Here is a 14,683-nt window from a genome sequence, read left to right as displayed (position 1 = left end):
ATCCCTAGATAAGCAACTATCAACCACAGCTTTTTCAGTACAGCAGAGATTAATTTGAATCTTGCTGCACACAAAAGTTGCCTTAGCAATTACAAGTTATGCTACCTCCGTATTCACCTGACAGCCGTAGCATTTTACTCCTGATACGTGTTTGCTGATTAGCATCTTAATCTTTTTAGACACTGAGCAGAAGATACAAAGGGCTCTCTGAGAAAATTAATTGGAGCCATGGACTTCCATTTGGAATCTTCCTTCAAGCTAGTTGTAATTAGTTGACTTTCTCCAAGTTTTGAGGGATTAAGCAGGAAAAGAGAGGAGCAGGAGACTGAGACTAGACATGCATCATCACCGCTATCAAATCAAACGTCAGTGGATATGGAAAATAGTCTCTGAATAAACCACTGGGCTCCTGAAAGCACTTACTGACAATAAACCATTTGATACTTACGTGTAGGGTGTACAGTGTTTATATACACTTCCAGATTAGTTTATATAGAAATGTGGAAGAGTGCATTTTAGAAACAAACATAAATAAAGCTATTCACGCATCACTGAAACCACACTGACTCCTTGCTATTTTGAAGGAAGAAAATGGCCCAGATCATAAAAGCACTTTAATTGTATACTAGCACGTTTGCAGCCAAAGGTATCTACCATGAACTAGGCAGCTTCCCACCCACAGCTGAGGATATTAACATCTACTGACTTTCATCATTAAGTTCACTGTCAGGACAGAAGTTGTACTTGAGTGGAAAATACCAGTGCTTACTTGACATCTCTAATAAACATTCAAAGAGTGCAACTGTTAACAACTGAGCCTTCTTATTCCTCTGCAGTCTCTAGTAAAACGGTAGGAAGCAGTAGCAGAAAAATCTAGGCTAGCATTTGGGGAATAAAAGCAGAAGTGTAACAGTGACCACACTGCTGTTAAGAAAACTCCACTGGCACAATGAATCTGTTGAGTGAGCTCTCTCTGCTACCAGATCACAGTGCCAAGGTTTCAGGAGCTACTGGCTCATGAGGATTTTACAGACACATCAATGCTCAGATCTGATCATGACCCAGACCATCACGAGATAAGGAATTTGCCACGATTTAGCTGTATTGCTATCACATTAAGGCTGGTGCTGTTTCATTTTCCATAATAATAAAGTCCTACTGCTTCACTCTTAGAAATGAGGTTCTATTCTAAAACACAGGTGACAGTCAAGAATGCCCTTTTTTGTTCTTCACACAAAGAAACTGAATATGGAAGGAATGACTTGTCTTTTTAAGGACCTGAGAAATATCAGAGCTCCTGATCTTGGCTGCTCCTGCAGGATATCTTGAAGAGAGAGGGGCACTCTCCAGTGAAACATTACTAGGTTTGACACTTTAATTAAAGGAGGTGTCAAAATTAACACACAAGTATCTTTTTTACATAAGCAGCACGTTACGCCTCAGAGTTAAGTGGATGTAAATCACAAAATCAGCATAGCAGCCAAAGCCTTCACACAATCCATCAGCGGGGCAGCTTTCAGGACATCATCTGAACACCATCCATTCTCCAGTTTCCAGTGCTAGCGGGAATGAGACTCAGTTTCCTAACAGAAGGACAAGCACTAACACCCATAAAGAAGCAGAACCATAACACAGCCCTCATGCTTTGGGGCACCTTCCTTTGCCTTCCACACCCAGAATTTGCCATCTCTCTCGTAATAAGATCTTTAGGACCTCTGCCAGCTCCTAGGCCTGTGCTACAGGCCTGTGACAAACCAAACCAATCCTGTCTGGTGTCCAAACCCTGGCCACTCTCCAGCATGACCAAGACATAGCAACACATTTTGCAGCCAGAAGATATCACAGCTGGCTGGAACTGTATGGTCTACCATTTCTCAGCTTAATGACCCCACTTTCTCACTCTGGCTCAAAAAAACCACCTGCTTAGACAGCAGACCTGTGATTAACTACCTGTAGTACTGCTGGTAGCCTTTTTACTGCCAAGGAAGGAGCATCTAGTACAACTTGCTCTACAGCACCATGAATCAAGGTTAGCATTACACCCACTGCCACCCTTACCCATGCCAACTGGGCTGTTCACCAAACCCCAGAGTGAGCTGCAGCAAGTGAAAGCTTTTTTCTCCCTATGACTTTCACTGACAAAATGCTGTGCTGCTTCACTGCTATCCTGCCTCGCATTGCTTGGGGTTCAAAAATGCTGCCTGAAACCAAATATCAACTTGGGCTCTGGGCTCCCATGAGCTTTGGCCATCTGCTGCTCATACCTCACTTCAATACTCTCCAACCAGTTCTGACTACTGACACATATCTTCCAGAATTTCTCATTCATGAGACAAATCCTACTTGCTTCATTTTCGGAGGTAAAGTGAGGTGAACTGTCCTCTAACATGACAGACGCTGGTCTTCCCAAGTAAAAATGACATCGTGAAGAAAATGGCCATCAAAGATAAAAATCCAGATCAACTCCTGGCTTAGCTAATTACAAATGAATGAAGCCACAGAGCAGTCAGAGTGTCCTTGAAAGTGGAAATTAGAAATGGTGACAGAAGTGGCAAGTCTCTGCAGGTGGATTCCTGAGCCTCACACACAGACAGACCATCACAAAACTCAAGATGTCATCCAAATCTTACTCCCCTTAATTCCTTCTTAACTTCCAGCTATTGTCATGCATCATTCATTGTCATTCCACGTTTTCAACTCACATTTATATCTCAGAGAACTGCAGATCAGCCAACCCAAATGCTTGCTCTTTTCAGCCTCTCATTCCTCATATATGCTGCAAATAGCTCTCAAGTTGCAAGAATCCTGCTTTCTTGTCCATGGATTCCACCACTCTTCTCTCTGCTATCACAGGGTGCTCTAGGCAAGCATTACTTGAAGTGACACCAGTATTATCAGGTAGTACTGCAGGAAGCACAAGCATTGCCAGACCCATGGCCTTTCATATAGACAAGGATTCAGTAACAGCCAGTCTGATTTTTAGCTTCTGAACACAGTTTTCTTCTCTCACCCCTCTTTATCTTTTAGCTACTTAAGGTTAGTGAGGCAATGGCAGATCAAGTCATTTCTAAACAACCCCACACTTACATAAACCAGTGCTGGGTGTCAACAAATAAGTAATGGAAAAATGGGTATTCGGTTGTAACTGTAATAAAAACACATGTGAATCCACTAAGGAATTCTAAGATACTTCCAGTTTTATAATTTACCTTTGAACACCTTCTTTCTCAGTACACTTTGGAGCACAGAGGGGTCCAAAGGGGTATTTGTTCTCTCTTGACCAACACTGGGTTCTTGTCCTGCACGTACTCACAGGCAGGAAAAAAAGGCATGCAACACTTGCAAGTTATCATTGTACAAACACAGGAGATTCCTCGCTGAAGAAGTGTATAAAGGAAACTGTCACAGAGCCAAAATATTCTCTTGTGACAGGCGAGCTTCTTGCAACTTCCCAAATAAGGCCGTGACTTTATAGAGCATGTCTTTTCAAAGCCTCATTGATTTTCATCGTCTCATGAAGAAGCACATTGTTTATGCGTCTGGATGTGCTGATATTAAAACAGGATGAGATGGGCATACCTCAGTGGTTGCAAAGCCTGGTTTGCAAAGAGAATGAGCCAAATAATCACAGGAAGCTTCCAGAGATAAACAGTATCTCTCTACAGCCCCTAGATTGGGGTCATCCCCTTTGCAAGTTCAAACAGGCAGGTGTGAAGATGCTGACATGGACAGCCATCATTCCCCAATATGGGGACAGACTCCAAGGGACTTTTCAAGCACAGCAGTCTATAGTTCCATATTCCAGAAACTTCTGCACTGCAGATAGGGTTCATGTTCAAAATATCATAGCATGTCCACTCCTATAACAATCATATGGCAAATAATATAATCACAGAACATCAAGTCATATAGACAGAAAAGGGGGGAAAAAAAAAGCATGAAGCAAGTGGGTGAGTAGAGATTTTGTATATTGAAAGTACAAGCTGTTTAGGTGATTGTTATTCAGAAAGTTCATACCACAGCACCACACAGGCACAAAGGATTGAAAAAAGCAAAAGGGACAGGTCAGAACCAGGTAACACCTGACAGTGGTACCTAAATGCTGAGTAAATCAAACAGAGAGCAATGGAAAAGTCCTTCTAGAGCCAAGGGAGTCTGACCCACCATCACACCTGCTCAGCCATAACTAGTAAACTGTCCTGGAGGGTGTATTTACAAGAGAAAACTCTAGAATGCTAATCTGTATCAGCATTCCTGAATGAATCAAACTGCATTAGATCTCCACAGACGCACTCATTATTAATTAAATCAACCCTGTTTCATACTTAGTATAATTTACTTTGATGTGAATTAAGCTTAATCAAATTAAGGTCACTTGAACATTGAATCTGAGAATGTATACAATGCTGTAATTTAGTTTACCTGATTTACTCTACACTCCCATTTTAGGTGATTTAGACTAGTTTTCCTTCATGTCTTCCTGCAGCTTTGGAATAGGAGGAGACAACAGAGAGAAGCAGAGATGCTGGGAAGCATCCCACAGAATCAACACTTTCTAGCTGTTGGTGAACTTGGTCCCCGGTAAAGGAGTAAACTTGAGGTTATGCATGCTCACTCTCCACAATGGCTTTCCTGTCTTCCCATCTTTCCTAACATTTATCTGGAGTCCAGGGGCTGCAATAAGCCAGACAATGTGAGTCCTCACCTCTGGATCTTCCACCATTTGCAGCAGCTGAACAGCTGTTAATGGGCCACTAGCAGTGCATGACCTGAAGAAACCCGAGGCAATCCTCAAGGAAGCAGTGACATTTGATGTGTTTGCTTTTTGAACAGCAGGGCACTGAAACATTTGGAGTGTTTCCCACTTTAGACATAGCAGTCACCAGAGTTGTTTTCAATAAAATACCAAAGTAATGATAAAAGCCAACTTCTTCAGGCAGATACCTTAAAGACATTTGTCACATCTATACACTGTTGTAAGGTATTATTCCAATTATCTTGTTCCAGCACTGAGTCTCCTACCAAACTTCATGTTCCTGTTATGTGACTCTACATTTTTACCATGAAAGTAATTTTCCTGCATACACAGCTGTGTACACAAATGCACTCTGTCATATCTAGGGCACGAGTCGTCTAATATTTTCTGCGATGCAGGTACCATCTGTGAAGCTGAGCTGTAGGCCGGGACTATCATATTGACATGCGTGTTGGGGAAATCAAGAGATGGAAATTGATATTAAATTATAATCCTACTGCATTCAGATGGAAGACCAGGACAGTGGTGACAGCTGAATGCATGATGCAGGAACAGCATTCACCTGCACACCTCCCAGCAGGCCTGAGACATGCCCTTGTGGGCATTCATTGCTCTTTTATGCTTGTTTCCATCCTCCCCAGTGTTCTGCCTGGCTCAGTCTTCTCTTTGCTATTTCTGCAACACTCTCATATTGAATGCCATGAAATTTTAAAGTAGTGTGCTGGCTCAGGGTTTTTAGATTGCAGAGGGCTGCAGTCACGCAGTTCTGGCACTATTTTTGCTTAGCAACTCAGGACAGAAGGGACACCAGGCCCTTGGGCAACATCCTGCAGACCACAAAGCAAGGAGTGCTCCCTGGGACCAACACAAGGACCCCTTGCTACATGCACAGATAATTCTCAGTAACCCTAAATGCAGGCTGCCCCACTGAAGCAGTTCTGCCCATCTTTTCATTCAGTTTTCACCTCCATTTATCCACTTGGACTCCCAAAAGGGAAGGAGCAGCCTCACCACATTGTTCCACCAGCCCCAGTTCTCACAAGGACTTACAGCTGTCAGGAATCAGGTAGCTCTGCACTTCCTTCCTACAGCTAAAGATTTTCTCCCACTGAGCTCTGCCCTCAGTTGAAGCAGCCAACCTTCACTGCTCCATTAGGCACCAGCTCTGTCAATACTGCACACATACTTAAATTTATTACGGTCAGTGGTCTTACCACTGTGGTCATTAGGTTCACAGACATCAAGGATGCTGCTGCCAGTAATAAGGTCAAGAATGCATGCAAGCCCTTTTGCGAGGAGCAGTCACGCTGCAACAGCAGCTGCGGTGTGGGAGGTGGGAAGGTACTTAAGATCCTATTCTTTCTCTATAGCCACTCTACATAGAGAGCATCCATCCCAGCACTTGGTTGCTGGTAGAGGCACAAGACTGTGCCACAAGTCACGGATCCCATCAGTAGCAGCTGACAAAGCAGCACTGCAATGAACTCCTCTAATGGAAAACATAGGGTGTGCTGGAGCCAAAGTGAAGGACGTAACTCTGTGTTCCATTAATTCACAAATAGTCCTCAACGCCGAGCAAGCCAACCAACCAGCAGGGAGAGTGATAAGGCATTTTATTAGGTGTACAGTTATAACAAATATGTAAGCCTATGCTCGCTCTCTTTCATTAACCTAATTGGTCAAATAAATTAATTGCCTGAGAACAGCAAGGCTGCTATATTGGGATGACTCAAAACCCTCACTCCGTAATGTAACAGCTGTGGGATCTAAAACTGACTAAGATTTACCTAGACGGTGTATTTAGTAATTTAATGGAAAGATTAGCATGCAAATGTATTGCAGCACTCAACACTGATTCATGATAAAGTCTGAATATTCGAGTTACCTCATTATGTCAAAAGACGCTAGCCCAGTATTTCGCTCATTTTAAGTCACAAATCCTTCTCAAAAAGGAACCCACAGATTATCTCAAATCCCAGAACTGGAAACAAGAGTGACAGACAAAACAGAGCAGTTCAGTAAAATAATGGTTTTACCATTAAAAACATGTTAACTGGTAACAACAACAGTGCAGAGCTAATGGGCTGAGATACGTATGTACAAGCTGTGTGAAAACGCGTACACTAGTGTTTGATTTTAACTTCCTTGTTTCCAATTTTAAAGACTTTTGAAGGAATTTTTTTGAGCTCTTTTGATGTCCTTTGGACCACAAACCGCGAGTTGAGTAACGCTGGTTTGCTCAGTGCTGAAGTCATGCTCCTGCTCATCCAGCAGACATGCAGCAGATTGAATTCCAGCTACAGCTTCCTTCTCTTGTATTTACTTATTTAAGCTAACCTTTTGTCATGAGCTTTCAACAGCCTCAGCAGTCGCTGCTGCACATGGGGGAGTGCATGCAAACATTATACACATGCAGCATCCCTGCAGCTGATATTCTGGCCTGTTCATGGCTAAGGAAAAAAAGGATAAAGCATGCAATTAAACGGATTACAGAGACCACGGGCCTACTTCCAGCTAATACCATTCCAGTGTATTTTCTAGATCCCCTCATTACTGAGGGAGTGGCTTAGTAAGGAGGGATAAAGCATGGAGGCACTGGGAGGAAGCAGCGCTCACTGACTAAGCAGCAGCAGCAAATAATGGTAAAAGGAAATAAAAAGGAGAAAGGAACAGGCAGCAATACGGAGAACACAAGGAAGCTTGCTGTAATGCTTACTGATTAGCATAAGCACACTCTGTCCTCAGAAATGCTTTCTGAACAGAAGTCTCCATTCCAGCAAACCAAGAACTCAACAGGACCAAGTTTAGGCATATCCTTAAATCCTGCCCTAAAAGAAGACCTCGCTAGTTAACCTTTATAGCTCCCCCTCAAGTAAGCACTGTCATCCTGCAGCAGATTAAAGAAAGGAAGCCCAAAGGTTCAGAGATGCAGCAGCCGCAGAGTAGTCAGGAAAGCACGATGCATCTGCACCAAGGGCTCACCACAGCCAAGCCCCAGACCTGGGCCTGGCCCAAATCACCTGCATGGCCAGGCCCAAACTTCCACATCTTCATGCTGCAGCACCCACAGAATCCTACAGCATCCTGCAGTCACGGCACAACACTAAGCTAAGCTGCACTACACAGCTTTTTTAAGTAAATCACAGCAAGACATGTCTATCCTTCTCAGCACCTCTTGGAGCCAAAGAGAGAACAACACTGAGATCTCAAGTTGCAGGAATGACACCTACTGCCTGAGAAATGAATTGCTCACCTACAAGGTGACTTCCCAGCCATCAGCATAGGTAACCGAGGAATAAAACCCTCCACCATGAATCATAGACTCACAAGGTTGGAAGGGACCTACAAGATCATCTAGTCTAACCGTCCTTACCACTAATACTGCCCACTAAACCATGGCCTGAAGTACCACATCTACCCTCTTCTTGAATACCTTCAGGGATGGTGACTCAACCACCTCCTTGGGCAGCCTGTACTCACTACCACAATTTTTGAGAAGAAATTTTCCCTAATATCCAACCTGAACCTCATCTGGTGCAATTTAAGGCTATTATCTCTCACCCTATCACTGTCACCTGGGAGCAGAGGCCAACCCCCAATTCATTACAGCATTTGAAGAGAATCTCTACTGAGCCTCCTCCAGGCCGAACAATCTCAGCTCCCTCAGCCACTCATAAGATTTGTGCTCCAACCGTGATGCTGTAGAATGGCACTATTGTCAACCAGAAATGAGAAGGAGGTTTCTAGTCTCCAGTTGTTGTTAAGGACTTTAGGGCTTTCCCAGTCTGTTTTCTGTGATTAAAACAAATAACAATAATAGACATTCTTAAAGCTTTTATGTCTCTGAAGTCATGAATCCTCTTGGAAGGACTGTCACTGCCATTCTTCGTGTTTGCTGCAATGCAAAAACACAAAGTCTCATGGGAAGAAAAGTTCTACGCTGGTAAATATTTCAGAAATGAAGGGGGGGGGGGGGGGAGGGCAATGTGGTCTGTTTTCAATTTCACATGGTCACAGCCCAGGCTGAGCCGCTCTTTGAGCACCACTGGGAGATGTGCAGCACATCCATGGGCACAGAGCTGTCACTGGGAAAACTGCCAGTTCCTTTGGTGTGCAGGATGAACCACCAGGTTACATCACTTCCTACAGCTGGAAACATCTCCCAGGCACCAGACAGCACCAGTGTGCCAGGAGCAAGGTGGGTCAGCCCATGCAGGGCCATGAGCTGCTGTGCTTCCCTGGGGACCCCTCGCTGCCGAGTCACCCCAGCGTGTCTCTCAGTCACTTCCCCTCATTACCACGCATTAGAACATGAAGCAGATGAGATGGAACTCTTGGGGAGGTGGCTGCAAATGAAACCTGCCTAAGGGAGAAGGATGGGACAAGGAGCAGGGGCACGGCTATCTCCCCTGGTGCTGCTGAGAAACAGGGCTGAGGAAAAGGGCAAGTGGGAAAAGACGATGGATCCCAAGTGTTCTGAAATGACCACAAAGAGAACAAAGCACACACCCCAAAACTCTGCACCCTCCTGTAGGAACAACAGCAGCGTGCACTGCCTGTCCCCCACAATGAAGGACAACACCAGAGCATGACCTTAGATTTCTTTTCCCCGACATATAAATAAAAAGCAGATGAGATAACCCTGAGATTCAGAAGAGGTTTCAGCAAAGAAACATATCTACACTGAACTTCTCAGCTACAGAAAATCCATAGCCCATTTAATTTCCTTTATTTTAGTTCTGTAATTATTAGGACTGAGCATTAGTCAGGATTCATTTCACTTTGGCAGCAGTTTTATCTTTGCTTAAAGAGATTCGATATTACTCATCTCACACAGTGCCTAGAATTGAGGGAAACTGTGATAGATAGCAAGGGGAAAAAAAGGAAAGGAATCACAGAACTGCTGACCTGCAAGGTTAGAATGATTCCGTTTGTTATTTGTTGAAAGATTTTGTGGATCCCTTAAAAATAAAAAGGGAAATACAAAGCGAGCAGTACCGCGCTGTCAAAAGCAAGCAGCCAGCTAAGTACAAAGGGATAATAAGGAACATGCAGACACCTTTAATCACAACACACTTCTAATGGAGCTGCTCTGCGTTAGGGTGTCTGCTACTTAACAGAGCCTGAGTGAGCCAGAAAAGTGCATAAGTAAAGAGTGCATAAAGCCCCAGCCCTACGTTGAGCCTCTGCCGTTACATGAAGACGAAAGACTTCAGAAAACAGGGAATGAAGATGGAATGAATGGGTTTGCTCCTCAGCACAGCCAACCACCCTGCAAAGATCTGGGAGCACGGTGTCCATGCTTGGGGTTTCATTGACAAGATGGCAGCGAGGCTGGGTGTTTTCTCATGCAGTGATTATGGTAGAGCTGCACAGCATGGATATGACATGGAGGGCCACCAAGATCCTATAAGACACCGTGTGACAACACAGAGCCACACAAAAAGCAGGAGTCAGAAAACCACCAGGTTGTTCCTAAAGCCGCTGAGCCAGACAAAAGGAAACAAAAATGAGCTGAGTTACAAAGTGCTCCAGCTCAGAAATCAATTAACAAGTGCTGGGGTTAAAGGACACTTTATGAACCACTTGAGTTTATTACCCACCTCAGGGGATGCTACAAGTCGCCTACAGGGACAGCTCGCTGGGCCAGTGAGGTCAGTAACCTCAATTCTGGTGACATTATAAACAGAAACAACATGTCCTCTCTGATTTGTTACAGGGGCAAACAGAAGGAAACAGTAAAAAAAAAAGGAAAAGACAGAAAATAAGGCTGCATACATACAGCCCCAGTTCACATCCAAGCAGATAAAAAGCTCCGGCCAAACTCTGGAGTTACCAGTACTTTAATAAACAGGAAATGTGGAAGAAAGCAAAACACTCCTCTGCTTTGTGCTTATCACACCAAAAACTGCCAGTTTGCTTCCAAACTAGAGGTTTAAGAAGAACGACGCGTATATGGTTCCTGTTAATCAAACAAGTTTATGCCATGAATGTGGGACCGTAGCACATACAGCCAACCAGCACTCACCCTCATCACAGCAAAGAGAGACAGGATTTGTCATCTACAGTTGCACTTTGGAGACATCTCAAACATGGGCTAACTCTGTGGTGTGTAAGAATAGATGAATATCAGTTATTTACACAATATTTACTGTACTGCAACAGTATTTTCATACACTATGAGGTAGAAACATCTCTACACTTGAGCATTTTCCACCCAGAAGGTCCTAAACCACTTCTGAGATAGAATATATCTACTACCTGGTGGCGTATCCCCTTTGTATCCATTTATATCTCTGAAATGATGGCCAAAAGAAATGACCAAAAGAGAAATGGAAATCTATACTTAAAAACAGCGAGCATCCCATAAGCGCAGCTGTGTAAGGGACAGCAGAGGACATCTATTCACCACAAAATGCAATGCAAATACAGCACACATGGCGAGGTTTTAAGGTTTTAAATGACTGTGCAGCCTGACGGGGGTTTTTAGATTAATAGAGCCTGGTCCGGCCCAATGAGCTCCACAACCATCCCAGCTGCAGTGGAGTCAGGCCTCTTTTCCTCTCCACGGCTCACACCCCCCACACACAGTCTGTATTCATCAAATCATAGAATCATTAAGGTCAGAATTAATCACTCAGATCACCGGGTTCAACTATCGGCCCATCCCCACCACGCCTGCTAAGCACAGCCCTCAGTGCCACATCTGCCCTTTACATCAACACCTCCAGGGCCGATACTCTTCACAGGGAGCAGCCAGGCCAATGCTGCTGGTTCAGGGCAGCCCAGGTGAAGGAACAGGGTGCACGGGGATCAGCTGTAGGACGCGGCTCACATCACACCTCCAGCAGCAAAGCAAACCTCGCCACTCAGCGATCACGCACCGCAGCAGAGCAGCTGTTACGGCCATTTCTAAGGTTACCCAAAGCGGTATTACCTTTGTAAAGATAATAATTAGGTGGAAAGAATCGCAGGGATTAGGAGCGGGATCGGGGCTGGGTCTGTGCGAGAAGCGCAGCCAGCTCCGGAATTACCCGGAGCAGAGACGGGCTGGGGAGAGCGGGCACCAAAACAAACGGCTCTTCCTTCCACAGGCACTTCTCCAGCTGGAGGAAATCGGTGCATTGCTGCTTTACAGAGACACAATGGACAAACCGACCTGGGAAAGGGATCTACACCGAAGCGATGGAAGCCGTGCTGTCCCATAGGCCGTGCCCCGGGATGCGGCGCTAAGCGGAGCTCCCCGGCTCCGCACGGCGCTCGCAGCCTTTTGTACCCGCCGAGATGATCCATCCGACGGATCGAAGCGGCCCAACGTGCCAAAACCGCCACCGTCCGCTCGCTCTGCCCACGCGGCCAAGGACCGGGAAGCGCCACGCCGCGACGCCGCCCCTCCGCCCGGACCCCCGTCCCCACGGCGCATCCCCGCCGCTCTCACCTCATCTTCCCGACGGCGGCTGCCGGGCTCCGGGGGCGGCGTGGAGCGGGGACTCCTCCGGGCGCCGCCCCACTCGCAGCGCCGGGCCCCGCGGCGCTACCCGGGCAGCGCGGCTGCGGGCAGCCCCTCCGCCGGCCCGGCCATGTTGCCGGCTCCCGCCCGGCTGCGCTGCGTGTGAGTGAACGAGTGTGGGCAGGACAAAGCAGCCAACGCCGCCGCCTCCCGCCCCGCTCCCACGCGCGGTGGGGCCGCCCCGCCCCGCGCAGCCTCCGCCGGCGGGTGCCGAGAGATGGGAGCGCCCGAACCGGCACCGACCCGAGAGCCGTCCTAAAGGAGCCCTATTTGTGTGCATGGGAGGGACGGCAGAAATCCTATTTCCAGTTGGTACCGCAGGAAGCGGTGCTGTCGGAGCACACCCTGCCCGCTTGCTCCCCACGCCCTCCCGGCTCGCTGTCAGCTGCCTCTGTCCCGCACCCTCCTTCCCACGCGCTCCGCTCCTCCTGCCAGCACCGCTGCAGCTCGTGGGAGCTCCCCCGACCCTCACCGCCTCTCTTTGCCCTTCTCCATACACCGTCGACTAGAAGAAGATGATGGTGGAAGCAGATGGAAGGAACCCACAAGGATCACTGAGTCCAACTCCCAGTTCAAGCGTCACCCCGTTTGGACATGTAACAAATCCAACAGCCATGTGATCACGGATAATCCCACAGCAAGCACTGAGGCTCCAGGTGGGTATCAAAGATCATAGAATCAGAGACTAGCTTAGGTTGGAGAAGACCATCGATCTGATGCCCTGGGAACCTATTTGATCACCGGCTTGTCAAGCCCGGCTGCAGCTGCAGGACCAAATGAAAATACACTACAGCAATAGCAACAACAACAAATGACAGCAGCAAAAGCCACAGCACTAATAATGTCTGTGCCTTTTATTTGTGGGCTCGCTCGTTCGTTGGTAGCTAATGCATATCTAATAACTGCTATTTCCAATGGCCATTAAGATGTTCAAAAGCTTATTAGGGGCAGAGTTATTGCCTGGCCAGGGAGGAACCACCTTCTGTGCCTGATTAGCACAGAGCTCAGCTTGTGCCCCCAATCACACACTGCACCTGTGAGCCTCTTCCCAAGTCGCCCAGCAATTGCCATGAGCTCATGGGCTCTCCCAAAAGCAGAGCTCCCCCTATTCCTAATGAGCCTCATTTGTTCAATACCAAGGCAAACAGCCATTTCTTACAGGCAATTACCCTACATTTCCAAACGCACAAACACTAGGCTTGCAAAACTTAAGAAGTGTGTCAGACCACGGCTCTGAGATGCAATTTGCACTGAGTGACACTGGCTTGTAGAAACCTGCCTGCATGATTTGTGATGCCAAAGGTTGCAAACTTACGCAAAACTAGTGAGCAAAAATAAAACTCATTTTCTTATCACTGTTTTCTGCCTAATCCTTGGGAGTGTGGTCACTGCCCAGCTCATGTGACATACAGAGGGCAGCAGAAAGCAAGGGGGATGCTCACGAGAGCAGGAAGTTACTCAGTAGTTGTGCTGGAATTTACAGCACGGCTGAAGAGTGAATTCGTATGTGGGTACATCCATCATCTGCTGTGGCTTTTCCCCCACCAAACCCATGTGATTTCCTTAAGCCGTGTTGGTAACAGCCATACAGCACACGGCAGCACTGCCATGCCCGACCCTCCTGCCAGGAGGCACCGTGTGTGGGTGCACCTCTGTGAACTTGTGCAAGATCTGCTCTTGCAAAGGGGTGGGAGCCTGAATTGCCCAAGGCACAGTGTGAGAACTGCTGCAGGAATGCAGAGTATTTGGGGCTGCTGAGCCTTCATATCAGCCATTTTATTTATTCTCCTATTAGGAAACAAGAGTAAAGCAGAAGAGATGTTATGTACTGTTACACACACCAATCTTGCTATCTACTAATGGCAAAGAAACAGAAGAGCAGTGTTAGGAACCTATGTGGTACCAGAACCCACAAGGCTTTGGCACCAGCATGCCTGGGCTGGTGGTTGTCCTGCCTGCTGTGAGGAAATGATTTAACCACGTTCTGCTGGGACAGACCTTGTGCTGTGTTGCCATTACAAACGTAAGTCTTCAAAGAGATTTCAGCCTGTTCCTTTCTATGAGAACACACATCACCTCAGCCTGGAGCCTTAATTCACCCTTCTCTACCCTGGGGTGACACCATCAGAGCCTATCAGCCTCCTGGCGATCTCATTCCTGCCCCCTCTGACTGCAAATTCTCCTTCAGGGTCACAAAGAACTCTCTGATCCCCCAGGACCTGCCAGCTCCTGGCACTGCCCCAATGGATCTGACCAGGGCTTGCTGTGTGTCAGCCTTCACCTGGGGAGGAGGAGACCCTCCCTAAGAGCTGCACTGCCCGGAGCACAATCCACAGCACATCTCTGCCTAACAGTAGCTCAAGGCTGTGGAGCTGCTCTCCTGCAGCCAGAGCCTTCTGGTGACTTTTCTCCCACTG

The 14,683-nt window shown here is 46.7% G+C and overlaps 1 protein-coding gene across 8 annotated transcripts in view; it reads right to left on the bottom strand.

Moving 5' to 3' along the window:
* The window catches only part of EVL (Enah/Vasp-like), a 117,557-nt gene extending 104,781 nt beyond the window's left edge, over positions 1-12,776 (bottom strand). For 3 of the 8 annotated variants that reach the window (XM_085550560.1, XM_085550563.1, XM_085550568.1), the window contains exon 1: positions 12,195-12,555. In XM_085550560.1, the coding sequence (XP_085406686.1) occupies positions 12,195-12,199 (5 nt within the window). In that variant the 5' untranslated portion in view covers positions 12,200-12,555. Of the gene's footprint in view, positions 1-10,784; positions 10,855-11,915; positions 12,556-12,738 lie in introns of those variants that run through there. The other 5 variants (XM_015865521.2, XM_015865517.2, XM_015865518.2 and 2 more) reach the window with 5 other exon arrangements.
* Between the last annotated feature and the right edge of the window lie 1,907 nt (positions 12,777-14,683).

Source organism: Coturnix japonica, chromosome 5 (genome assembly GCF_054131305.1).
Source record: "Coturnix japonica strain WE chromosome 5, WE-NBRP24, whole genome shotgun sequence".
In the NCBI taxonomy this organism is placed as follows: domain Eukaryota; kingdom Metazoa; phylum Chordata; class Aves; order Galliformes; family Phasianidae; genus Coturnix; species Coturnix japonica.
The sequence above is the reverse complement of the archived record's forward strand: the minus strand, read 5'-3'. Positions and strand labels throughout refer to the sequence as shown.